The 26,492-nt window shown below is 45.3% G+C and overlaps 2 protein-coding genes across 3 annotated transcripts in view; one reads left to right on the top strand and one right to left on the bottom strand.

Annotated features, from left to right (window-relative positions):
- The window catches only part of LOC311488731 (uncharacterized protein), a gene marked incomplete at its 3' end in the record, with an annotated part of 331,706 nt that overhangs the window by 56,278 nt on the left and 248,936 nt on the right, over positions 1-26,492 (bottom strand). The gene's annotated exons all lie outside the window — the stretch shown is intronic.
- LOC311488458 (kalirin-like) overlaps positions 1-26,492 on the top strand; it is an 87,540-nt gene that overhangs the window by 6,494 nt on the left and 54,554 nt on the right. For both annotated transcript variants that reach the window (XM_084545179.1, XM_084545178.1), the window contains exons 2-3: positions 22,423-22,497; positions 25,000-25,114. In XM_084545179.1, the coding sequence (XP_084401305.1) occupies positions 22,423-22,497; positions 25,000-25,114 (190 nt within the window). The remainder of the gene's footprint in view (positions 1-22,422; positions 22,498-24,999; positions 25,115-26,492) is intronic.

Below are 26,492 nucleotides of genomic sequence, written 5' to 3'. Positions count from 1 at the left end.
TGGGTCACATTAAAGACCACCTACTCAACAGGGCTGATCTGTGTCCTTTTCTGGCCTTGGAGCTGAGAACCAAACTAAACTAGAAACTAATCCATCCATCCTTCCTTCCTTCCTTATTTTCTTTCCTTCCTTCCTTTCTTCCTTAACATGAGTCTTTCCATCTTGTTCCAACATCTGGATCATGTCTCCAAGTCAACCAGCAGCTGTTGATGGTTCTGATCCAGCGGTAGGTAGAGATCCATTAGAGACAGCAGCTGCTACAATATTCTACTGACCACATGATGGCGCTGCTGATTTACAGACACACAAACTGAGATCAGATCTCAAGTGCTGGCTGGGGACGCATGTGGAGACACATTTATATTAAGACCAAGTGGAGACACAGGGACTTAGAGCTCTGGGGGGTGGGAAGTCAATCTGTTTTAAATTTTAAATGTGAATTCAAGAAGTTTCCACTGAAACACAAACCAAGCTGAAATATGAAGCTAAAAGCTGCAGTTCCTCTCCCGTCCACTAGAGGCTCCACCTCCATGTTTACATCCTGGTACTAAAACATGTTTGGTCTCTAGACCTGTTTCTTGTAGAACTCACCTGTGTAAATCAAATCAAGGATCAAAATTCAGCAGAATTAAGGGGGCGTGGCCTCTTTGATTGACAGGCAGATGTCCTCTCAGGTTGCTAGCTGCCTTTAGCCTCAGCTCCACTCACGCTCCACCTCTTTGACCAATGTTGAGATGGAGATGGACAGAGACGCCACGCTGAGCTTTTAACTTCCTGTGAAGTAGCTAGCGTCGTTATTTACTACATGCAGGTCATTGCAGGACCATTAGCAGGACCATCTGGGAATATCACGTTATTAAAACTTAATTTCTTAAAGGAGCTTAGGTGCAGAGATAATCTCCTGCTGGTATGATGTGTCTGCAGCTTTGTCCAGTCTGTTCAATGAACGTATGAGTGGGGGGCCGTGTACTTTCCACCTAGACCTTCAGTGACCTCCAACCTCATTAAAACACGTCTTAATACGATGGTTATGATCCACTGCTATAGAAACCATCAACATCATACAGATCAGAGTTCTCCTCAGAGCCTGTCAACCAAGGGTAGCGCTCATAGTTGCTGACCTGAAAGTTTCCCCGGCTGGGTCAGGCTAGCTAGCTCCAGGGTTGGGCGGCCTTTCCTCACAATATCCAGCTTTTCCTTCAAAGTCCGCCGTGAAAATGTCTTTCTAAGAAGATCTGCAACCAGATGGATAGCCTCTCCTCCTTCCTCCATGGTGGCTTCAACAAGTAGCTATCAAAACGTTAGCGTTGTGCAGGTAGCAACAGATGAACATGAACCGCTAGCTTAGCTTAAAACGGAGCGGCTCTCTGATCGTCCAATCAGAGGACGGTAAAACGCTGACGCTACCGTAGAGAAGGACTAAGAATACCAACTAGAAATGTGATTGGTTAAAGGAACAGCGTCATTACAATGTGTTTCAGGTTTAATTGTGAAGACCCAGCAACATGATGATGAAATATGATAAAAGCTCTAATGCTAAGCTACACTGCAGCTGAGAGACATGTAACTGACATGTTGACATGTGTTGAGCTTTTCTTATTGACATTGATCAGGAAGCAGTGGGACGTCCTGTTCCTTTAAGCCAGGCCTCAGTCCTGAGTCACGATGAGGAAACTTGGGAGGAGGAGCTACACATCTATTATTGACGAGTGTGTGTTTGTGGGTGAGGGAGGGGGGAGGAGGGTGAGGGAGGAGGGTCTCACCCCTGCTGTCATCAGGAACAATAAGATGCTGCTGAGGAGGGAGGCAGGGATTCCCTCCTCCCTCCCTCCCTCCCTCCGTCTCCCTCTTTGTCTCCCACTCACACACCCCAGTGGCAGATGGGTGTGAAGAATGAAGTGTGTGTTTCCGTGTGTTTGTGTTTATGTGTGTATGTGTGTGTGTTTGTGATGTTGGGGTGACAGACAGGAACAGAGAGAGGCAGCTTAAGTGGATTAGCTCTTATTACCCACCGGGGGGCAAACGACACAGAGAGCGAGAGAGAGAGAGAGAGAGAGAGTTACAAAACCAGAAAGAGAGAGAGAGAGTGTTAGATAGATAAATCCAAAGAAAGCATTTCCTCCTCCTCCTCCTCCTCCTCCTCCTCCCTTTGTCTCCTCCCTCCTTTAAAGCCGTCCTCAGACAGCTGCAGCCATGTGGCCAGTGTGTAAATGTAATGAGGCTCAGTTTTGACTCTAATCGATCACAGAGACCTTTTAAAGACACGTGTGTGAGGAGTGTTACCAGCTGATAGACCTACATGTTATTAATGGCCATGGGCAGGTGTTTGCCTTCGTCTGGGGGGGGGGCACAGGAAGCTTTTATCCTGATTGACGGAGCAGCACATGGCTGTTAAAAGCCACACAGGGTCAGTCTGTTTCTCCTTCAGAAAGGAAATGTTGAGAACATATGATCTACTGGATGAAGTGTGGCCTTCTGTTCAGTAGCTCCTGCTGCAGAGAGAAGAGTTAAGACGTGTACAAGGCTTCCAGGTGGATGCTTAGTTACCTCACCTTCAGGTATCTGCATCACATCTCTGTTTTGTTTGACTTTGCACTGATGTAAGTCTCCATAAAGCACACGTGTAATCAAATATCTTGATCGTTGGCTGCAGGCTGCACACCTCGATCCAGCATCCAACCAGCTGTTAACAGCACTGCCTAACATCCCAGAATGCAAAGCATATTTTCAACAACAGACGTCAGGCCTACATGGAAGGTTTTAATATAACAAAAAGGCAACGGGTGCATCTTCTGCTATGTTAGCCTAGCTTAAAGCTAACAGCTGAAACGGTCCCACCCTGAGTATCTGTCTTTGAGGATCTTCTTGATGATCTTGTCTCTGATCCGTTGCTGTTGTCCAGTTTCTCCAGAACCTGCAGGAGCTTCACCCTTCTTTCTGTCCCGCCACAAGCGAGCTCCAAAATGTCTGAACTCAGATATTGTCCCGGACCACAACAACCACACTGACATCTCATAAAGACAGCAGCCGTGAAGAGTTTCAGAAGATCCTAAACATCGACCGTAGTGACGTTGCCGGTTTGGTCCCGGTAGCTTCACCTCTGGACCTGCAGCTGGACTGAGCTCCAGACGGTTAGCCTGCCAGGTTCTGACTCACATTAATGGTCCATATACTGGCTGGGATTTGTTCTTCAGCTGTTTCGTCTGTTTGGCTGCATTCATCTATCATCTGAATGTCTCTCCTGATTGAACTGGACTTGTGCAGGACTCTGGTCAGGGATAGAGAGTGAGAAGCTGCAGGATTCACACTCAGTCGTCCTTGTTGCATCCTCACAGTCTTTCATAGAAGCTCCTTCACCAACGTTTGACCCTGAGGAGGTACTCTACAGCTCCATTCAGACCTCATCCTGGTCAGTCTGATCTCACCTGTCCATCTCTACGTCCCTGTGTCTCCACCTGGTCTTCATATAAATGTGTCTCCACATGCGTCCCCAGCCAGCACTTGAGCTCTGATCTCAGTTTGTGTGTCTGTAAATCAGCAGCGCCATCATGTGGTCAGTAGAATATTGTACCAGCTGCTGTCTCTAATGGATCTCTACCTACCGCTGGATCAGAACCATCAACAGCTGCTTGTTGTTTAGTTTGGTTCTCAGCTCCAAGACCAGAATCTTCTAAAAGGCTCTCATTACTAATGAACAGACATCACTGATTCATGTGATCATTTCTACTAGTGGTTGAATGAATGAGTTAAACTCCTCTTCCTCAGATCAGCCCTGTTGAGTAGGTGGTCTTTAATGTGACCCAGGACTCATTGTGTGTTCACACTACCAAAGGAAGGAGGTCACATGTGTCCCAGACCACCTCCACATGTGGACTGACACCAGATCAGTGTTCACACCTGGACCTGTTTAACCTGGACTCTAGAGACCAGATCAGTGTTCACACCTGGACCTGTTTAACCTGGACTCTAGAGACCAGATCAGTGTTCACACCTGGACCTGTTTAACCTGGACTCTAGAGACCAGATCAGTTTTCACACCTGGACCTGTTTAACCTGGACTCTAGAGACCAGATCAGTGTTCACACCTGGACCTGTTTAACCTGGACTCTAGAGACCAGATCAGTGTTCACACCTGGACTTTTCATTTCACTGATTATCTGATTGAGTATGAGGTGTTTGTGATTCAGTTTTTAGTTGTAGACATTTGTCCTTCATGTTCAGATATTTGAGATTAAAGTTTCCTCCGTTAAACTCGTTGGTGAACGGTTGACATTCAGTTTGGTTGTTTTGTTACTGGAACATGCAGCTGATGATTAGATCAGTGACTTTATTATGACAGAGAAAAGTGAATGAGGACATGTTTTTTGTATTTGTAGATGAATTAGTTTATTGTGGTTTAATCAGACTGATACTGTTAGTTCTAGTTTTAGGTGTGAAGGTGTGCCTAGATCTGGTCCTGGTACGATGGTTTAGATTCTGGGCTTCCTCCACGTCCCAACATTAGTCGTTCATTAGTTCACTGCAGTCGGTAATTAGCCTCTTATCCTGTACTACACAGCAGTAAAACACTTTATTGGCTGCTCTTAGTAAACAAGGAAACTACTGTGTGTTTTAGTGTGTGCCTGGGAATGAGTGTCAAGCAAACGAGATCTAGGAAAACCATGTGTTCTTCGTAAAGTGCGATGACGACGAACAAAAATATGAAGGGATTTCTTGTCTGACTGCTCGCGTGGAGTTATTTCTGGATTTTGGCAAACAGAAGAAAAAGTTGTTGCAGTAAAAATAGTTGAGGGAAACTTTTTTTTTACGACATAAGAACTTGGTTTTATTCTTCACTTTCTCATCAAACTCTGCCAATACGTGGGTGACATACAGTACACGCCACAACACACTGTTCCTGAACGCATCGTGTGAGGAGAGAAGCTGCTGCTGCGCCTCCTCTGCACAAACAAGAATAATGCTGTTAGACAACAAACAAGTTAATTCTCCTCCACAACACAGCCTCCTTGAACTCAACACTGAACCTCCTCTTGCATGTCTGACAAATCCAGGAGACTTACAGGGAAATCCTGCGATGTCTGTTTCCACCTGATGCTAATGCTGTTTTTATGAAGCAGGACGTACGTCAGCGAGATGACAACTTCAGGAAACGCCTCTTGTTCTTGTTTGTGGTTCTGGAGACGAAGATGAGGATCAGAAAGAGTCTGACAGAACGAAACGCTTTTAAAACCTGCAGCTGGTTGATGGCGACTTAAGCTAAAGATAAATACTGGAGACTGGAGGATACTAATACGTTAATAATACGTTTCACATTAACTTTGGTTCGTTTCTGTGTGAACACACTAGACCTGAAGCTGCTCTCTGATTGGTTGCCTCACATTTGTAATTTTGAGCAAATTGCTTTATTTAACTGCATGTTTGAGCCCAAGCAGCTCGTTAGCTTATCAGAGCTAGAAGAGAGGTCAGCTAGCTAACAGTAGCTCTTCCTAGCTTCATATCCTCCCAGCTAATAGTAGCTCTTCCTAGCCCCAAAGCTAACAGTAGCTCTTCCTAGCTTCCTAGCCTCCCAGCTAATAGTAGCTCTCCCTTACTTCCCAGCTAATAGTAGCTCTTCCTAGCCTCCGAACTAATAGTAGCTCTTCCTAGCCTCCCAGCTAATAGTAGCTCTTCCTAGCCTCCCAGCTAATAGTAGCTCTTCCTAGCCTCCGAACTAATAGTAGCTCTTCCTAGCCTCCCAGCTAATAGTAGCTCTTCCTAGCTTCCTAGCCTCCCAACTAATAGTAACTCTTCCTAGCCTCCCAACTAATAGTAGCTCTTCCTAGCCTCCCAGCTAACAGTAGCTCTCCCTAGCTTTCCATCCTCCCAGCTAATAGTAGCTCTTCCTAGCCTCCCAACTAATAGTAGCTCTCCCTAGCTTTCCATCCTCTCAGCTAATATTAACTCTTCCTAGCCCCAAAGCTAACAGTAGCTCTTACTAGCCTCCCAGCTAACAGCAGCTCTTCCTAGCCTCCCAGCTAATAGCAGCTCCTCCTGTTTTCCTTTATGAATGATAAACCCAGACTGCTGCCACCTGCTGGTATGAAGAGTTATTTCCTCTCAGGTGCAGAATGTATGTACCAGCTGGTCATTGACTGGTTGTGGTGCGTTCAAGTGCAGCTTTTTGGTCCAGACACAGGAGACGTGTGTTCTTTGATGTACAGGCCTTACGAGAGTGTATTCTCCAAATGATTTATTTATGTGACTCGCCAGTTTTCTGGTTTACTGACTGTCCTCAGTTTAACTTCAGCTGACATTAAAACTTTGAACGTCTCAGAGAGAAGATTTAGCATCCCGTGGTTTGGCTCAGCAGTGTGAATCAGTGTGTGTCACTCCACTCGACCACAGTGGTTTCTTTGCAGGAGACTCTTGCTGCAGTTGTGCGTTGATGTGCATTGAAATCCTGAATTTCATTCATTCTCAAAGTTCAGTTCATAGTTTCCATGCAGACTGAACGAGTGGAGCAGCTGGGGCTGATTCACAGCTCTCCTCCTTTCATCCTTTCTCTCTTCCTCTGTGGTAATCTCCTTCGTTTCTATGCTGCCTTTGCTGTTTGCTAGTGCTTCTACCTTCTGGTTGTCTCTGAACCGAGCTCCAATTAAAGCTCATTCATCCTCAGAGGAGGCGGCACACACTCAGAGCCGTACAGGAACACTTGTGTCAGGCTGTAATTGAGCGAACAGAACCTGGCTTACTGTAGCGTATTTATAGAACAGAGAGAATGAGAGTGGAAACATTAATCCTCGATATCATCTGATCTTTGCGGCTTTACAGCGCCCATCTGAGAACGTAGTCTCGCTGTTTTTATGCTTTTGATGCTCATCCAGAATTCATTAGGGACTAAAACATTATTACTGAGACAGCAGAGAAGAGGGGCAGCGTGTGATCATGCTGCCTGCTGACAGGCAGGGCTGGACGCAAACCAAAGTCAGCCTTGTCATCTCTTTAACAGGCTGCAGCTGAAGCTTTGAGTCTACTGTGTCCAGGGTAGCAGTGGCCTGAAGGCACGACATGAGGATCAACTGAGTTTTAGTTGGCTGCTGCTAACATCTCCAGGCTCGTGTTGCCATGCACTGTTGCATTCTTATTATTCTTTTACAAACCAAGTGTAGAGCACTGATTGTATAATATACTGATGAATGAATGTGTAGTGTGTTAACTCTGCTCTTGCATCTGCTGCGTTGTGTCACATGTCATATTTTCTTCGTCCTTGTGGTTTTGTGAATTCTTTAAGTAGCGTGGGACTCATGAGCTTCAGTGATGGTTTACTTTCATTTCAAGTATTTTATTAAAAAAAGTGATAAAAACACAAAACAAGCGTGCCCTTATCGCTATCACTCTATTAACCTGAAATAAGATTAGCTGCTATGTTAGCATAAGTTAGCCTGAACAATACAGCATAAGCTACTACTTTAGCCTAAATAAGATCTTGCTGCAGCAACATTGGAGCAAATCAGAAAACCTCAGCTGGTACGTTAAAGTAAACAGGGCTAGCTGCTGCATTAGCATAAATAAGGTGTTAGTCAAAACAATAAACACTAATGTTTTTTGGTATGTTAGCCTAAAGGAGATAAGGTCAACTGCAGCATTAGTGTAAATTACATTGTGTTAGAAATTAGTTAAAACATTTTAACTTTAGTAGCTACCGTATGTCAGTCTAAAGGAAAAACTGTTAGCTGCTAATTAGCCCAAACATGTAACATTAGTTGCTATGTAAGCATAAATCAGATATGGTTAGCTAGCCTGAAAACTGTAACGCTAACTGCTATGTTTAGTCTAATGAAGATAATGTTTGCTGCAGCATTAGCATAAGCAAGATAATGTTAGCTGATAGTTAGCTCATAGTGTAACATTAATTGCTATGCAAACCTACAGGAAATAATGTTAGCTGCATCAGTACCTTAAATAAGCTAGGTTAGCTCCTAAATAGCCTGTAACAATACAATATTAGTGCCTGGGTTGGCCTATAGATGATAAAGCTAGCAGCAATATTAGCATAAATAAGATAATGGTAGCTGCTGGTCAGTCAAAACACTATGATATTAGCATTACTAGCTTAAATAAAGACAACATTAGCCGCAACATTAGCATTAGTAAGATAATGTTAGCTGCTAGTTCACCTAAACAATAACGTACAACATCAGTCTGTTGTATGTTAGCAAGATAATGCTAGTGACTAGATTAACTCAAGATAATCTGGTCTGGTAGTTGCTTGAACAACATAATGTTAGCCTGTCGAGCCTAAATAAGCTAACATTAGCCGTTTAATGTTAAGAACAGCTTTTGTGACGTCTTGTATTTTCTGTCTCATTGATCCACTGGTGGTTCACGCTGCCTCCATCCTCCGATGGGTCCAATCACGTATTGATCGTCATAGCAAACTATTATTATTATATATAATCACAACTAATAATCATTCGTATAATCCGATGCTTGTTGATCCAGTGAACGTGGTGGTGGTGGCGGCGGCGGCGGCGGCGCCTCTGACTGTTACCACACGCTCACATTCCAGCTCTGACCGCTCAGTCTAAGTTTTCCCTGCGCTCAGACAGCTGCTGTCTGGAGACTGAAAGCTGATCCAGAGACAGAGTGAGTTTCATCTGATAGCTCAAACACGTGTTCCATGTTTTAACATTTGGTTCCTTCTCGTCTCGGCCGCTGACGTTCCTCGAGGAACGCGCCTCTGGCTTCCTGTTGACCTCTGACCTCTGGTTAATCACGTTCATGTGTGTGAGTTCCTGAGCTGAGATGTTTCAGGAGCGTCCAGCTGGTTCTCCTCCACATCTTCACCCTGTTCATCATTCATTTACAATAACTGGAAATTAAACTGTATGAACCCAGGTCCATATATATGTGATGGAACATGAAGGAACATCTGTAAATAGATGGAGACGAGGCTTTGTTCCACTGAGATACTTTACATAATGGACATAAGTCTAACAGCTACAGCTCCAACCACATCCAGTGAGTTAACACAGAGAAACCTGCAAGAACTGAAATCTAGGAAAAATACGTTGGTTTGGGTTTTTAGTGTTCAAGCGTTTCAGTCTTTAAACGTTTAGACCTTAATTATTCACAAGGGGAATTTATTGGTCACAGCAGCTCAGTCGCAAAAAAAAAAAACACAGAAATAATTTTTATTTTATTTTATTAAGTAGAAATCTAGTAAAATAAAGTAAAAGTAAAATATAAGTAAAATAAAACAAAAATAAAATAAATTCTAAGAACAGTAGGTGTAGATTCTATCCATTAGAGTTGTGTTGTTGTTGTCCAGCTGGACAGAGTAGAGGATGAATGACGTCCTGAGTGGATCTGGATCAGTCTGATGGAGGATGAGCTCCACTGTCCCTCTATAGTCTGGTGGATGTTTGCTTCCTAAAGTCTCTTAATTAACTTGTTATTGCAGGAGGTTTATGATTTAAATGAGGTTTTACATGAACACAACTAGTCTGACAGAATTGTATATATTCTATTAATATAAATCTACTAGTTTCTAGTCAGGATACTCTGGGCCTTCTTTGAGGATACATATATTTACTAGTTTTAAAATATCTTGGTGAGTCAAATGTCAAATTGTTTTTCTAATCTGCCGCTAAAACAGAAGAAGAAGAAGTTTAGAGGCTACAGGGACGTTTAGTTCATGTCAGACGTAAAATCACTGACTCCTCTGATCTCCTGATCGTATCAGTACATGTCTGACAGCAGCCAATGAAATGTTCTGGAGAGCAGAGGGGGTGGAGCCTCTCTTAATGCGACGCTGTTCTGACAGAGGTTGTTGATTGATGCCTCTGAATGAGGTCTAGACCTGACCCCGATGTAGACCCTGATGTAGACCCTGATCTAGGCCTTGATCCAAACCCTGATCCAGTCCCTGATCCAGACCCTGATCCAGACCCTGATCTAGACCCTGATCTAGACCCTGATGTAGGCCCTGATCCAAACCCTGATCCAGACTCTGATGTAGACCCTGATGTAGATCCTGATCTAGGCCTTGATCCAAACCCTGATCCAGTCCCTCATCCAGACCCTGATCCAGACCCTGATCTAGACTCTGATCTAGACCCTGATGTAGGCTCTGATCCAAACCCTGATCCAGTCCCTCATCCAGACCCTGATCCAGACCCTGATCTAGACTCTGATGTAGACCCTGATCTAGGTCTTGATCCAAACACTGATCCAGTCCCTCATCCAGACCCTGATCCAGACCCTGATCCAGACCCTGATCTAGACCCTGATCTAGACCCTGATGTAGGCCCTGATCCAAACCCTGATCCAGACTCTGATGTAGACCCTGATGTAGATCCTGATCTAGGCCTTGATCCAAACCCTGATCCAGTCCCTCATCCAGACCCTGATCCAGACCCTGATCTAGACTCTGATCTAGACCCTGATGTAGGCTCTGATCCAAACCCTGATCCAGTCCCTCATCCAGACCCTGATCCAGACCCTGATCCAGACTCTGATGTAGACCCTGATGTAGATCCTAGACCCTGATCTAGACCCTGATCCAGTCCCTGATCCAGACCCTGATCCAGACTCTGATCTAGACCCTGATCTAGACCCTGATCCAGACCCTGATCCAGACTCTGATCCAGAACCTGATCCAGGCCCTGCTCCAGTCAGTCTGTCCATGTCCAGGACCGGTCCAGGCCCTGACCCAGTCCCTGATCCAGACCCTTATCTAGACCCTGATCTAGACCCTGATGTAGGCCCTGATCCAAACCCTGATCCAGACTCTGATGTAGACCCTGATGTAGATCCTGATCTAGGCCTTGATCCAAACCCTGATCCAGTCCCTCATCCAGACCCTGATCCAGACCCTGATCTAGACTCTGATCTAGACCCTGATGTAGGCTCTGATCCAAACCCTGATCCAGTCCCTCATCCAGACCCTGATCCAGACCCTGATCCAGACCCTGATCCAGACTCTGATGTAGACCCTGATGTAGATCCTAGACCCTGATCTAGACCCTGATCCAGTCCCTGATCCAGACCCTGATCCAGACTCTGATCTAGACCCTGATCTAGACCCTGATCCAGACCCTGATCCAAACCCTGATCCAGTCCCTCATCCAGACCCTGATCCAGACCCTGATCCAGACTCTGATGTAGACCCTGATGTAGATCCTAGACCCTGATCTAGACCCTGATCCAGTCCCTGATCCAGACCCTGATCCAGACTCTGATCTAGACCCTGATCTAGACCCTGATCCAGACCCTGATCCAGACTCTGATCCAGAACCTGATCCAGGCCCTGCTCCAGTCAGTCTGTCCATGTCCAGGACCGGTCCAGGCCCTGACCCAGTCCCTGATCCAGACCCTGATCTAGACCCTGATCCAGACCCTGATCCAGACTCTGATCCAGGCCCTGCTCCAGTCAGTCTGTCCATGTCCAGGACCGGTCCAGACCCTGATCCAGGCCCTGATCCAGTCGGTCTGTCCATGTCCAGGACCGGTCCAGGCTCTCTGCTGCTCTGCCTCTCTGTGTTGTGCTGAGTCAGCAGCCTCCAGATGGCTTCTCTCCATGAGGCTGGAAGGCAGCCTCGATGCCGTCACCCTCCGACAGACGCTTCCTTCTGATTGGCTCGTCCTGGATGAGTCAGACGGTTGTGGACCGAGACGGAGGGAGAAGAGAGAGAACACATAAACACTCAGCCAGATACAAGTCCTCCAGGAAGTGGTCTTGTGTTTGGATGTGACACATGAAGTAATTGTACTGCAGCTCCAGGAAGGACTCACACGTTTAGGTCGTATAAATATTCAAGGTCTTCCTCCAGAGTATCCCTGCTGCCACGGCCTTCAGCCTCAGAATAGGAGGAAGGGCTCATGGTTATCACCGTGGAAACGGCAGTAGAGCTGAGAGTAGAGTCTCTGGTAGCTGAGTTTTATTTTTCTACTTCATCTGAATGTGAGAGAGAGAGAGAGAGAGAGAGAGGTGTGGTTTGTGATGGAGCAGTGATGGATGTGGTTTTACTCTGAAGGGAAAACTGGATCCATTAAACTGTGTGTGTGTGTGTGTGTGTGTGTGAGTGTGTGTGTGTGAGTGTGTGTGTGTGTGTGTGTGTGTGTCCGACAGGAAACACATTGATCCTGCTGCAGTGTTAGAGAATATGTTCAGGTGAATTATTATTAAAATGCTTCCTTCCTCCTTTCCTTCCTTCCTTCCTTCCTTTTCCCCTCCTTCCTTTTTCCTTCCTTCCTTCCTTCCTCCTTTCCTTCCTTTTTCCTTCCTTCCTTCCTTCCTTCCTTCCCTCCTTCCTTCCTTCCTCCTTTCCTTCCTTTCTTCCTTCCTTCCTCCCTCCCTTCCTTTTTCCTTCCTTCCTTCCTTCCTTCCTTCCTTCCTTTTTCCTTCCTTACTTCCTTCCTTCCTTTTTCCTTCCTTCCTTCATTCCTTCCTTCCTTTTTCCGTCCTTCCTTCCTTACTTTTTCCTTCCTTTCTTCCTTCCTTCCTTCCTTCCTTCCTCCTTTTTCCTTCCTTCCTTCCTTTCTTCTTTCCTTTTTCCTTCCTTCCTTCCTTTTTCCTTCCTTCCTTCCTTCCTTCCTTTTTCCTTCCTTCTTTCCTTCCTTTTTCCTTCCTTCCTTCCTTTTTCCTTCCTTCCTTCCTTTCTTCCTTCCTATCTTCCTTCCTTCCTTCCTTCCTTCCTTCCTTCCTTCCTTCCTTTTTCCTTCCTTTTTCCTTCCTTCCTTCCTTTTTCCTTCCTTCCTTCCTCCTTCCTTCCTTCCTTCCTTCCTTCCTTTTTCCTTCCTTCCTTCCTTCCTTTTTCCTTCCTTCCTTCCTTTTTCCTTCCTTCCTTCCTCCTTCCTTCCTCCTTCCTCCTACAAATCCAACTCTTACTTATCAACATGTCAGGTCCAATGTTTATACTTAATATAATTTTATTTATGTCAGTATCAACTTTGTATGAAACGACTAAGTATGAATCAGCTGATTGTCTCAGAGTCCATCAGGTCCTTCCACAACATTTCTATTGGACTAAGGTCAGGACTTTGACTTGGAATCCTAGAGGATTGTCTCTGATATGTAATATTGGCTCATTTTAGTGTGGTTGTGTTGTCTTTGTCGACTTTCAGGATGTTTTGAGTCATTTTTATGAAGAAATGTAAGCAGCTCTGACGTTGCCATGGCAGCAAACACATATTTATACTTTACTAATAAATATCCCAGATCATGACCCGTACCGTGTCACATGTTCATGGAGGAGGAACCAAACAGGATTTCCTGGTGTCACCAAATATTTGTAGTTTCAAAGTAAAAGATCCATTTTCACAATAAAACAGTGACAGCATGGATTATATATATATACACTATATATATATATACATATATATATATATATATATATATATAGTGTATATATACACAGTCTATATATATACAGTATATATATGTATACAGTATATATACACTATATTACCAAAAGTATTCGCTCACCTGCCTTTACTCATTCTATGAACTGAAGTGCCATCCCATTCCTAACTCATAGAATTCAATATGATGTCGGTCCACCTTTTGCAGCTATTACAGCTTCAACTCTTCTGGGAAGACTGTCCACAAGGTTGAGGAGAGTGTTTATAGGAATTTTTGACCATTCTTCCAAAAGCGCATTGGTGAGGTCACACACTGATGTTGGTCGAGAAGGCCTGGCTCTCAGTCTCCGCTCTAATTCATCCCAAAGGTGTTCTATCGGGTTCAGGTCAGGACTCTGTGCAGGCCAGTCAAGTTCATCCACACCAGACTCTGTCATCCACGTCTTTATGGACCTTGCTTTGTGCACTGGTGCACAGTCATGTTGGAAGAGGAAGGGGCCCGCTCCAAACTGTTCCCACAAGGTTGGGAGCATGGAATTGTCCAAAATGTTTTGGTATCCTGAAGCATTCAATGTTCCTTTCACTGGAACTAAGGGGCCAAGCCCAGCTCCTGAAAAACAACCCCATACCATAATTCCTCCTCCACCAAATTTCACAGTTGGCACAATGCAATCTGAAATGTACCGTTCTCCTGGCAACCTCCAAACCCAGACTCGTCCATCAGATTGCCAGATGGTAAAGCGTGATTCATCACTCCAGAGAACGCGTCTCCACTGCTCTAGAGGCCAGTGGCGGCGTGCTTTACACCATTGCATCCGACGCCTTGCATTGCACTTGGTGATGTGTGGCTTGGCTGCAGCTGCTCGGCCATGGAAACCCATTCCATGAAGCTCTCTGCGTACTGTACTTGGGCTAATCTGAAGGTCACATGAAGTTTGTAGCTCTGTAGCAATTGACTGTGCAGAAAGTCGGCGACCTCTTTGCACTATGCGCTTCAGCATCCGCTGACCCCTCTCCGTCACTTTACGTGGCCTACCACTTCGTGGCTGAGTTGCTGTTTTTCCCAAACGCTTCCATTTTGTTATAATAGAGCTGACAGTTGACTGTGGAATATTTAGGAGCGAGGAAATTTCACGACTGGATTTGTTGCACAAGTGGCATCCTATGACAGTTCCACGCTGGAATTCACTGAGCTCCTGAGAGCGGCCCATTCTTTCACAAATGTCTTGTTTCACAGTCTGCATGCCTGAGTGCTTGAATTTATACACCTGGGGCCAGGCCAAGTGATTAGAACACCTGATTCTGATCATTTGAATGGGTGAGCGAATACTTTTGGTAATATAGTGTATATGTTGTGGGGCGGCACAGTGGCGAGGTGGTTAGCACTGATGCCCCACAGCAAGAAGGTCACCGGCTCGAATCCATGGGCCGGCTGTCCTTTCTGTGTGTAGTCTGCATGTTCTCCCTGTGTCTGCGTGGGTTCTCTCCAGGTTCTCCAGCTTCTTCCCACCGTCCAAAGACATGCTGGTTAGGTTCATTGGTGATTCTAGATTGGCCGTAGGTGTGAGTGTGAGTGTGAATGGTTGTCTGTCTCTATGTTAGCCCTGCGACGGACTGGCGACCTGTCCAGGGTGTACCCCCGCCTCTCGCCCGATGACAGCTGCGATAGGCTCCAGCAGACCCCCGTGACCCTTAACAGAACAAAACGGGTATAGAAGATGAATGAATGAATGAATATATGTTGTATGAGCACATGGATGTGAAGTCTGATGATCAGCTGTATCTGTTCAGGTTGAGCTGAAGCTTTAACGTCCTGGTTTGACAGAAGTGACGTGTGACTGATGCACTGACGTCGTCACTAGGACGTGTCTCTGGTTGCAGGACGTCTCCTGTGTTTGACCTGTGACCTCCATGTTGTGTTGATAACCTAGCCTCCAGAGAGACGAGTCCCGTTGAGGACGTTTCTTCTTCTCTGGATGATGTTCTGACTGGACTCAGTCAGCTGATCGTTGACATGCTGACATCATTGATCACTGATTGGATAATAAACCTCGGGGACTCCAGCCCCGCCACCGAATACTTCTGCCTCGTGAGGTTTCTAACATTAAACTCTCGTCTCCGTGGCAACACACGGGATCCGGCAGCCGGCCGGTTGTCGAGGCAGCTGTTGCCGTGGCGCAGACAGCCTCACCTGTTGCCCTCTAACTGCTCACATGAGCCGGGCTGACTGTGACACATGCCGCGGCACGGCAGTTTCTTTCATTTGCATGAAGCTGTTATTCAAAACAATTAGACGGAGGTCGTTTGGCGTGGGCGGAGCCTGGCGTGGGAGGAGCCTGGTGTGGGCGGAGCCTGGCGCTGCTGATTAACGTCCTCTGCGCCACCTTCAGTCTGTGTTCAGTCTGATCTTCTGCTGAAACGTGAACAGAACTTAAAGCTGGAAGCGTCTGGCTGCTCCTCCTCTCTCTCCTCCTCTCTCTCCTCCTCCTCTCTCTCCTCCTCTCTCTCTCCTCCTCCTCTCTCTCCTCCTCCTCTCTCCTCCTCTCTCACCTCCTCCTCTCTCTCCTCCTCCTCTCTCCTCCTCCTCTCTCTCCTCCTCTCTCACCTCCTCCTCTCTCTCCTCCTCTCTCTGCTCCTCCTCTCTCTCCTCCTCTCTCACCTCCTCCTCTCTCTCCTCCTCCTCTCTCCTCCTCCTCTCTCTCCTCCTCCTCTCTCCTCCTCTCTCCTCCTCTCTCTCACCTCCTCCTCTCTCACCTCCTCTCTCTCCTCCTCTCTCCTCCTCTCTCTGCTCCTCCTCTCTGCTCCTCCTCTCTCCTCCTCCTCTCTCTCCTCCTCCTCTCTCCTCCTCTCTCCTCCTCTCTCTCACCTCCTCCTCTCTCACCTCCCCTCTCTCCTCCTCTCTCCTCCTCTCTCTCACCTCCTCCTCTCTCACCTCCTCCTCTCTCACCTCCTCCTCTCTCACCTCCTCTTCTCTCACCTCCTCTCTCTCCTCCTCTCTCCTCCTCTCTCTCACCTCCTCCTCTCTCACCTCCTCTTCTCTCCTCCTCTCTCCTCCTCTCTCTCACCTCCTCCTCTCTCACCTCCCCTCTCTCCTCCTCTCTACTCCTCTCTCTCACCTCCTCCTCTCTCACCTCCTCCTCTCTCCTCCTCTCTACTCCTCTCTCTCACCTCCTCCTCTCTCACCTCCTCCTCTCTCCTCCTCTCTACTCCTCTCTCTCACCTCCTCCTCTCTCACCTCCTCCTCTCTCCTCCTCTCTACTCCTCTCTCTCACCTCCTCCTCTCTCACCTCCTCCTCTCTCCTCCTCTCTCCTCCTCTCTCTCACCTCCTCCTCTCTCCTCCTCTCTCTCTCCTCCTCTCTCTCCTCCTCTCTCCTCCTCTCTACTCCTCTCTCTCACCTCCTCCTCTCTCACCTCCTCCTCTCTCCTCCTCTCTACTCCTCTCTCTCACCTCCTCCTCTCTCACCTCCTCCTCTCTCCTCCTCTCTACTCCTCTCTCTCACCTCCTCCTCTCTCACCTCCTCCTCTCTCCTCCTCTCTCCTCCTCTCTCTCACCTCCTCCTCTCTCCTCCTCTCTCTCTCCTCCTCTCTCTCCTCCTCTCTCCTCCTCTGCTCCTCCTCTCTCTCCTCCTCTCTCCTCTCCTCCTCTCTCTGCTCCTCCTCTCTCTCCTCCTCTCTGCTCCCTGCACGGCTGCATGTTGACCTTTGACCTCTCTCTGTGTGCGTGTGCAGCTGAGCGATAGTGTGACCATACCCCTGTAGTCGGTCACGAGAACAGACACACTAGAATAAATAAAGTGAAAATAAAACACATCAGTTGAGTTCAGGTTCAAATCTCTGGTCACCTCCTCGTGTGAACAAACACAGACAGATTTTCACGCCAGTCCTGAAAGAGACAAATATTATAGTTGTGTGTTTGTTTAATTTAATTTATTTAGGAAAGTGAACCAATATTACATATCAGTGAGGTGGAACAGCAAAGTGAACCTGAAATATATGATATATAATATGAACAGCGCCCTCTGGTGGTGTTTTAGTGGAGGACGATGCTTTAATGTTCATATGTGTCCTTGTTTCTGTCCTGAACTGTAACTAGAGACGTCCCTCTCTGATAACTAAATGTCCTTAGAGTTGGTCTCCTGTAGCTTCCTAAAGTCTGTCCTTGTCTTCCTTGTCTTCTCCTAGAGTTGGTCTCCTGTAGCTTCCTAAAGTCTGTCCTTGTCTTCCTTGTCTTCTCCTAGAGTTGGTCTCCTGTAGCTTCCTAAAGTCTGTCCTTGTCTTCTCCTAGAGTTGGTCTCCTGTAGCTTCCTAAAGTCTGTCCTTGTCTTCCTTGTCTTCTCCTAGAGTTGGTCTCCTGTGTCTTCCTAAAGTCTGTCCTTGTCTTCCTTGTCTTCTCCTAGAGTTGGTCTCCTGTAGCTTCCTAAAGTCTGTCCTTGTCTTCCTTGTCTTCTCCTAGAGTTGGTCTCCTGTAGCTTCCTAAAGTCTGTCCTTGTCTTCCTTGTCTTCTCCTAGAGTTGGTCTCCTGTGTCTTCCTAAAGTCTGTCCTTGTCTTCCTTGTCTTCTCCTAGAGTTGGTCTCCTGTAGCTTCCTAAAGTCTGTCCTTGTCTTCCTTGTCTTCTCCTAGAGTTGGTCTCCTGTAGCTTCCTAAAGTCTGTCCTTGTCTTCCTTGTCTTCTCCTAGAGTGGACTGGATTCAGTCCAATAAATCTTTCAGTCAAAGTTAATGTAGTGTGGAGAGGGTAGCTGGTACCTTGTGTTCTCTACTCCAGAAATGTTCTGGTCATCCAACGCTGCCATAAACTCCCTAACCCTCTCTGGAAGATGTTTCTCCTTGACGCTGTCTCCAGGAAACTTTTCTCTTCTCCTCCTCCTCCTCCTCCTTTTCCTTTTCCTTCTTCTTCTTTGTTTTTTGACAGCGTAGTGTCACTAAAGCAGAAGAGTTTTTGGTTTTGTTTTATGTTAGCGCTAAAGTTGATCCAGATCAGACTTGGCTGAATCCATTTGCAGATATTTCAGTTCAAACATTTGAAGATCAGAGTTCTACACGTTAGATACTACTCTGAGCTAAATGAATAGTGAATGTTTAGGTGTTCATCATCTGTGTCATTTAACAGCCTCTCTGTGGCCTTCATGACTTTCATCCAGTGTTCAGATGAGGCCAAAGACACAGAGAGAAGCTCCGTTTATTCAGAGCATGCTAACATGCTAACTAGCTAACAAGCTACTGCATGAGGTCTCCTCTGTCTGCCAAGGCAACACCAAGCGTCTCTGATGGTGCTCCGTCTTTCTACGTCTTTCCTCTAAGAGCAGGATTCATTGGAGTGAATCCTCCAGAGCTGCAGACTGGAGCGTTTGTGTCCTGCAGGTCTCTGCTTAATCAGATGCTGAATCTGATTTGATGTGGTTTGTTATGCGTTGGTCAAAGTCAGGGGTGTCAAACATGTGGCCCGTGGGCCAAAAACCGGCCCACCAGCAGGTTCAGTGTGGCCTCCTGGGATGGTTTTCCAGAAGGATGAGGAGAGGAAAAAGGAGGAGGTGAAGAAGTGAGGAGGAAGAGTGACAGGACAATGAGGAGAAGGAGGAAGAAACTGCATGACATGTCTTTCATTTCATGTTGTTGATAAAGTGTTGTCAGACCGTTCCAGATGTTGGTACAAAGGCAGAGACGCTATGAGACATGAAGTAGACAGGTGCATACAGGAAGTAAACAGGAAGTTAGTCTGGAGCTACATGTCCTTATTTGTGATCCATAGATTCAGATCAGATTCAGGTTTATTTGTTAACTCAGGGTTGAGAGACCTGGTTGGTCAAACAGCATCATAGGTTAATGTTCATAAACCAAAACAAAATAAATGAGATGATACTGATGGATGAGGGGTCAGACAGTGGAAAGGTCTGGAGGACCTCAGCGTCCTGCTGGACAACTGATGGTTGTGTCTCTGCAGGATGCTGTGATTTCTTCTTCGTCTTCTTCTTCTTCTTCTTCTTCATGGTGTCTTTGCTTCAGTTGGATTCTTGATTGTCTCAGTCTCCTAAGAGTCTATGTTGAGATGAGCTGCTGTCTAACTGCTATATAACTCTGATAATATATATATTTCTATTTTTTCTACATATGCTTTATAGACAGCCCTAAATACATCCTTGTTTATTTAATTTAATTTTATTTAATTTTATTTTTAATTTTTAATTTCCTTATATACACTATCTGTACATCTATATGTATTTAAAATAAAATAAAATTAAATTAAATTAAATGTCTATATATTGTCATTTTTTTGGTTCAGGATGAGAACAAACACTGAAGTTGCATCCTGCTGCTAGGCAGTAAAACCCAGAGCAGGTGTGTTTTGTTGTGCAGGTTTGTTGTGTTGTGCAGGTGTGTTTGCACATCGACAGTTGAAATAATTTGCATATTCCTCTTTATCTGCTCTCTCCTGGTTTCCTGGTGAAAAACAGCACAAGAGAATAATTAATTAAAGTATATGAGCCATGAAGAGATAACACTGTTTATTGACTGTTCTTCTTCATAAACTTTATTATTTAATATCTTGTTGATTTAAAGGGACAGACAGTTGTTTTATATCAGTACATATCTCCTAAACCATGTTACCCAGATGCTAACTGGCTAGCTGCTGTATATGACCATGAACACATGAATTAATGTTTAGACTTTAATTCATTGACTTTATTATTGTGGGTTTCACCTGAGGGCAGCAGTGGTATGTTATATTTAGTGCTGGTGTTTTTAGTAAAGGGGTGATCAAGAAAGACATTAGTTTATTAACAATGAACACATTCTCTTATAAAGTGCAGTTAATTAAATCTGAAATGAAATCTGTACCAATGAACTTTTAAAATATAAACAAGTTTATTTATTTATTAACTGTTAATCTATTAGTATGATTAGTGTCTTTAAATGACCATATATAATATTTATATTGTCTAATTCTACTGTATATTAAATAAATGATCATTCATAAACCACACATGTTCTTCTGTGTTCTTCCATGTTCTTCTGTGTTCTTCTGTGTTCTTCCATGTTCTTCTGTGTTCTTCCATGTTCTTCCGTGTTCTTCCATGTTCCACTGAAACATTTTACAGTTGGTCTTGTCCTCGTCTCCACTGACGCTGTCCAGCCAAGGATGTGTCTCTTTGGTTTTTTGAGGACGTGGTCCAGTATCAGGGGTGTAGTAGTGGACATTTTTAAAAGGCGCGGGTTTTGTGAGCAGCACGCGCCGTGTGGTGTCTGTCTCTAGGCAACAGTGACAGCGCCACGTGCAGGCAGCCAGGTAGAGACAGGTAGAGACACAGAAGAGCGGACTCTGGGGAGACTTTAGGTCATTACTGTTAGATTTAGTGTTGATGTGTTTGAAAGACATGTGTATTGGACATTTATGGACATACGGAACAAATCGCGTCCTGTGTTGGTTTAATACGGGACGCGATTAATACAACCTGCCAGTGAGATAATTAGCCGCTACATTAGCCCAGACAAGCTAACATCAACATAAATAAGATGATGTCAGACACTCCGTAAGCTTAGATAAGCTAACATTAGCTGCTACATTAGCCTAAACAAGATAACATTAGCTGCTACATTAGCTTAAACAGAGTGACTGACATTTTCTGTGATAAACGAAGCTAAATCATCCAAATCAATAAGGCTAAACAAGTTAGCCAAAAGATATTAGCTTCTAAATTAGCATAAAGAAGCTAAAACTGACTTAAACCTGTCAGGCCATGAACGTTTAACTTGTTATTGTAAAACAGAACTCCATCCACACATACAGTTTATTATTATTATTATTAATGTATTAGCTTATTAGCTTATTAGCTCCTGTTTCAACCACTGGTTTCAACCAGGCGTTAGCATAGCTACATGATGAAGCTGTTTCTCAGACTCTCTTCTCTCTTATTTCCTGGAGCACAAACTGTTTCTATGCAAATCTTTTGTTTTATTACAAACACAGAGAGACTCGTCTTTTCTGTCCTCATTGTTCAACCGCTCAGCTCTGGATTATGTGTCAGTCAGTCATTTAATACGTTATATAAGAATTATGTTTATTTAGTTTATTGTTTTTATGCTCAGTAGATTTATTTCCTTCATCTTTATTTTTCTCATTTAGTATGTTCATTTTGTTAATTATTGTGAGAGAACTTTTGGTTTTATTTCTGGAAACCAATAATAATAAAGGGCAGGAATATTTAGTAAAAAGGATGGGACACGGGGGGAAACATGTTACTGCTGAGGATCTAATCTACTGAAGGAGGGTAACGTCTGTGTACATTTATTAATACGTGACGTTGTGGTGTAGTTTGAAAGTGAACGGCTCCGTCAGAGCAGACAGAGGAGATCATTCAGGACCTGGTTTGTGGCGTCTCTACTGTTATCGTCTGATAAAAGCATGTCACACGCTAGCAGGTCTGGAAAGATCTGAACTCTGCTAAGAAAACCAAACCATAGCAGACGTTGTCACAGAGATCAGCCTGGGACACCAAGACATGTTAAACTAACTGATCATAAAGCTGAAGGTTTAAATTAATTCAGTTCCATCGTTAGTAGTTGTGTCTGTGACTGAGGTTTAAATGTTGAAGCGTTGCCTTCAGCGTCTCATGAATATAAAACAGGTCCTCAGACATGGAGCCCACTTTAAAATGGAGGGATGGACCCAGTCATGGTCGGTGTCTCTCTACCCTTCTCTCTCTCTCTCTCCTTCGTGTCCTCAGATAGATTTTGCTGACCTGGACGTCTCGCTGTGGAATGTGTAGCAGCCAGGACTCACACAGTCACAGCGGGACGTGGACATTTGGGCTTGTTTTCTACCGAGAGGGGGAGAGAGAGGTGAGGGAGGGGGAGAGAGAGAGAGAGAGAGAGAGATTTCATAACATGACAGACGGATGAACAGATGAACTGAGAGGGGAAGAAAGAGATGTTAGCTTCTTCTTCTTCTTCTGTCCTCTGCAGACAGACCATGTGACCATGATGTGTGCGTCCTCTCTCTCTCTCTCTCTCTCTTTTGTAGGAATGTTGATCTGATAATGGGATCAAACGCTGAACGTTTCCCTCTCCTCTCTCCTCAGGCTCGTTCAGGACTGAAGGCATTAAGGCGTCTGATGTCCTTCCTGTCTTAAAGGAGAAAGTCGCCTTCGTCTCAGGTGAGTGTCGGTCTGAACCTGCATGACCCGGGACAGGAAGTCCATGTCCCATCTGAAACATGACGGCCACAGTAGAGACTCTCTGCTGGACCAGTGCTGGGCTCAAATGGATAATATAGAAATAGAAATATATAATATATTGAATAGAAATGTTCTTCTTGGAGAGCAGTGTCTTTGTCCATCACACCATGGTTGTTCAGTGGATTCATCAACATTAACATCAGCCAATGAGAGAGAGGCCTTTAGCTGCTTAGAAGTTCCCCTGGGTTCCTTTGGGACCTCTCAGACTATTATGGAGTGATCTTTGTTGGTGGACCACTCCTGTGGAGGGGAACAGTCGTCTTCAATCTGTCTGACTGTGGATTATTTGTGGGTTCCAAACTCTTTAGAGATGGTTCTGGAACCTTTTCCAGCCTGATGAGCAACAACAACTCTTTCTCTGAGCTCCTCAGAAAGCTCCTTTGTCCACAAACATGTGTTGTGAAGATCAGACTGAGACAAATCCCTGATTTATTGAAACTAAACCAGGAACTGAACCACACCTGAGTCTCATTACACTGATGGAAACACTTCTGAACACATGGACTCTGATTGGATCCTAGAGGAGCTCCTCTCTGATATGTAATATTGGCTCATTTTAGTCTAATGTTTCTGTCATGAAGAAAGTTCTGAAGGACACAAATACTTTCAAGTGACGCTGTAACTTTAAGGGCATAGTTCTTATATTGTTCTCATGAATTAATTATTTTAATCAGAGTTACATACGTGCTGCAGATACCTGTGACTCTTCAAAGTTATAAACACAGATCAGATTCAGACTGAACTCATGCTCCAGATGTTCTCCACTCCGCTGACGTTTCACAAAGTAACGACACAACTTCATAAATCCATAAATCATTTTTATATTACACGTAAGGTTGTGTATACATACATAACATTACTTCTCAGACTGAATGTGGTCTAGTGGTCTTCATGAAGCTGCAGAAGAGATCAGGACCTGGAGAAACGGGCTCTTCACACCCTGAGCATGGACTGGAAGGAGTCCAGCCTGAGCCAAGACAAGCAAACAGTCTCCTCTCTGCGGGCGTCACACTCACCAACACACCGCCGCTGCTTAAAACACACAGTGGAACGTCATGTGACCCCCGCTTTTATTTTGAAATCTACGCCCCAGAGGCCTCTTATTTTGACAGAGCACTCAATATGAAAGAGACAAAGACTGAATAAAAACATGAGCAGCAACCCTCACTGGGTACGTTTAGAGAGAGCAGCGGTTTCCATGGAGACGGAATCACATGACCTGACCAGATCCATGAGGTCACATCAAAACATCAGTCACTGTTTATACTGAAGAAGAGGAGGAAGGGGATGAGGAGCAGAAGAAGGAGGAGAAGAGAAGAAGAAGAAAAAGAAGAAAAAAAGGAAGAGAGGATGAGGAGGAGCAATAAAATGAGGAGGAAGAAGAGGAGGTAGAGGTGAAGGATGAAAAGAAGGAGCAGAAGAGAAAGAAGGAGGAGAAGGAGGAGAAGGAGAGGGAGGAAAGGAAGAAGTATTGTCTCCACATGTTTATCCCCAACCCTGGATTGATAGAGAAGATGAAGATGAAGATGAAGAGGAGGAGGAGGAGGACTATGAAAAGAAGAAGAAGAAGTATATTCTCCTCCTCCATGTCCTCCTCCTCCATGTCCTCCTCCTCCATGTCCTCCTCCATGTCCTGAATGTCTAGAGTCTTAGAAGACGACCAAGATGTCTCCACATCTCCATCGTCTCTGTCCACATTGATTCCATCTTGGTTCATCTTGTTTCTCTACCTCCATGTTTCTGTCCCTCACCTGATGATGATTAGTGAAGGTTACCATGGTTACCACCACCACCACCACCACCTCTACTCCTCATCCATTAGATCTGGTTCTGATTCTGGTTCAGTTTCTGGTCATTAGTTTTAGTTTTGGTGGAGACACAGTTGTCAGGGAACAGTCCAGGTATTAGTCCAGACCAGAGGACAGTAAGTTGTTTAAATGTTAACAAACCAACATAAACATCTTCCACTGTGAAGGACTCAGTGAGTCAGGTCACCAGACGTGACTCATCTGATTCTGACGTTTTAATGAAAATAATCTTTAGCTGCTGTCGTAGCTCCTCGTCTGCTCTGATAAATAAACCTTCTGAAGGTATGTGAGGAGCTGAGTGAGCCTCCTCACATCCCACCACCGTCCTCCCTCCCTCCCTCCCTCCCTCCCTCCCGTCCTCCCTCCCTCCCGTCCTCCCTCCCGTCCTCCCGTCCTCCACGTCTGAGCTGCAGCTTCATGTTTCTAACGTTGATCTCTGCACACGTCGTTCATCAGCCGGACGGAGCCGGAGGGAGGGAGAGTGTTTGGCGGCTGACGTAGCCGTGATGGGAGTAATGTTCCAGATACTAGAGCTGATAACAGGCAGAGAGACAATGTCCAGATTATCTGTCCAACAGAGGCTGAATGTCCACAGGGTTGTTTGTTCTTGCAGGAGGCCGAGACAAACGAGGAGGACCCATCCTGACGTTTCCAGCCCGGAGCAACCACGACCGAATAAAACAGGAGGAGCTGAGGAGGCTGGTGACGTACCTGTCCACCGTCCCCAGGTAGAGCTACCTTTATCATTAGATCAGTCTGAAATAAAACAGTAATAAGGGAGGAAACACAATCTGGTACACACGCTCAGACCAGCAGAACCCAACAGAACCCAGCAGAACCCAACAGAACCTAGCAGAACCCAACATAACCCAACTGAACCCAGCAGAACCCAACAGAACCCAGCTGCCCGTCTACGTTCTGGTGTTTCAAGCTTGGTTCTAGACTCTAAAAGACAGAAAGAGTTGATTTACTTATTATTTAAAAAGTAGAAATCAAGTAAATTTAGCTTTTATTTTTTAATACATGTAGAAAGAAAACAGAATTATTTCTTTCTTCCGTCCTTTAATCTGTGAAACCAGAAAGAGAACTGAAGGAGAAACCAGTGGTTATTAGATTCATATAGAAGCAGATGTTTTGTAGAAGAAGAAGAAGAAGAAGAAGAAGAAGAGACTACTTCCTGTTTCATTCAGAGACAATAGATCACGTCAGTAGAAGAACATTCAGACTTTTAGACGACACAATAACAGAAAACTTTCTATTTGATTGAAAAATAAAAATGAAGTAGTTAGTTCCGTTTTTTCTGGTTTTCAAATCAAACATAACAAACCAGTGCTCGGTGCCGTCACTCCCTCATACATTAGCCTCTTATGAACCTCTCTACTCAGAGCTGTCCTCGGGGACAAAGACGCTGAAGGAGTGGAGGGTGGAGTGCTTGTTGAGTGCTTCAGTGCCGTCCTCGCTGTGGAATCAAACGCTCCTTTCTTCCCCGTCGCAGCAGCAGACGGAGAGCGGCGTTTTGATTTGCATCCGTGTGAAAGCTGCAGTGTTTGCAGCAGACAGCGGCCGTCCGGTCTGAGCATGCTCAGAGGAGTCTGATCAATAAACAGCCCCAACAAACACACCAGGAACACTGACACTGAGTTAGCATGAAACACAAACTCAACACCAGGCCTGTTTTGTCAAATTAGAGCCCTCTGATTGGCTGATCAGCTCAGAGAACCAGGAAGTGATGATTATAAACACAGAAGACTCAACTGATCAGCTGATTCAGAGGAGAGGACAATTCTGTACATCTTCCTAGCCTCCCAGCTAACAATAGCTCTTCCTAGCTTCCCTGCTAACGGTAGCTCTTCCTAGCCTCCCAGCTAACAGTAGCTCTTCCTAGCATCATAGCCTCCCAGCTAACAGTAGCTCTTCCTAGCATCCTAGCCTCCCAGCTAACAGTAGCTCTTCCTAGCTTCCCTGCTAACAGTAGCTCTTCCTAGCATCGTAGCCTCCCAGCTAACAGTAGCTCTTCCTAGCTTCATAGCCTCCCTGCTAACAGTAGCTCCTCATAGCATCCTAGCCTCCCTGCTAACAGTAGCTCTTCCTAGCATCATAGCCTCC

The sequence above is a fragment of the Chelon labrosus genome, assembly GCF_963514085.1.
Source record: "Chelon labrosus genome assembly, chromosome: 5".
Lineage (NCBI taxonomy): Eukaryota > Metazoa > Chordata > Actinopteri > Mugiliformes > Mugilidae > Chelon > Chelon labrosus.
This window is presented reverse-complemented; position numbering and strand designations above follow the sequence as displayed.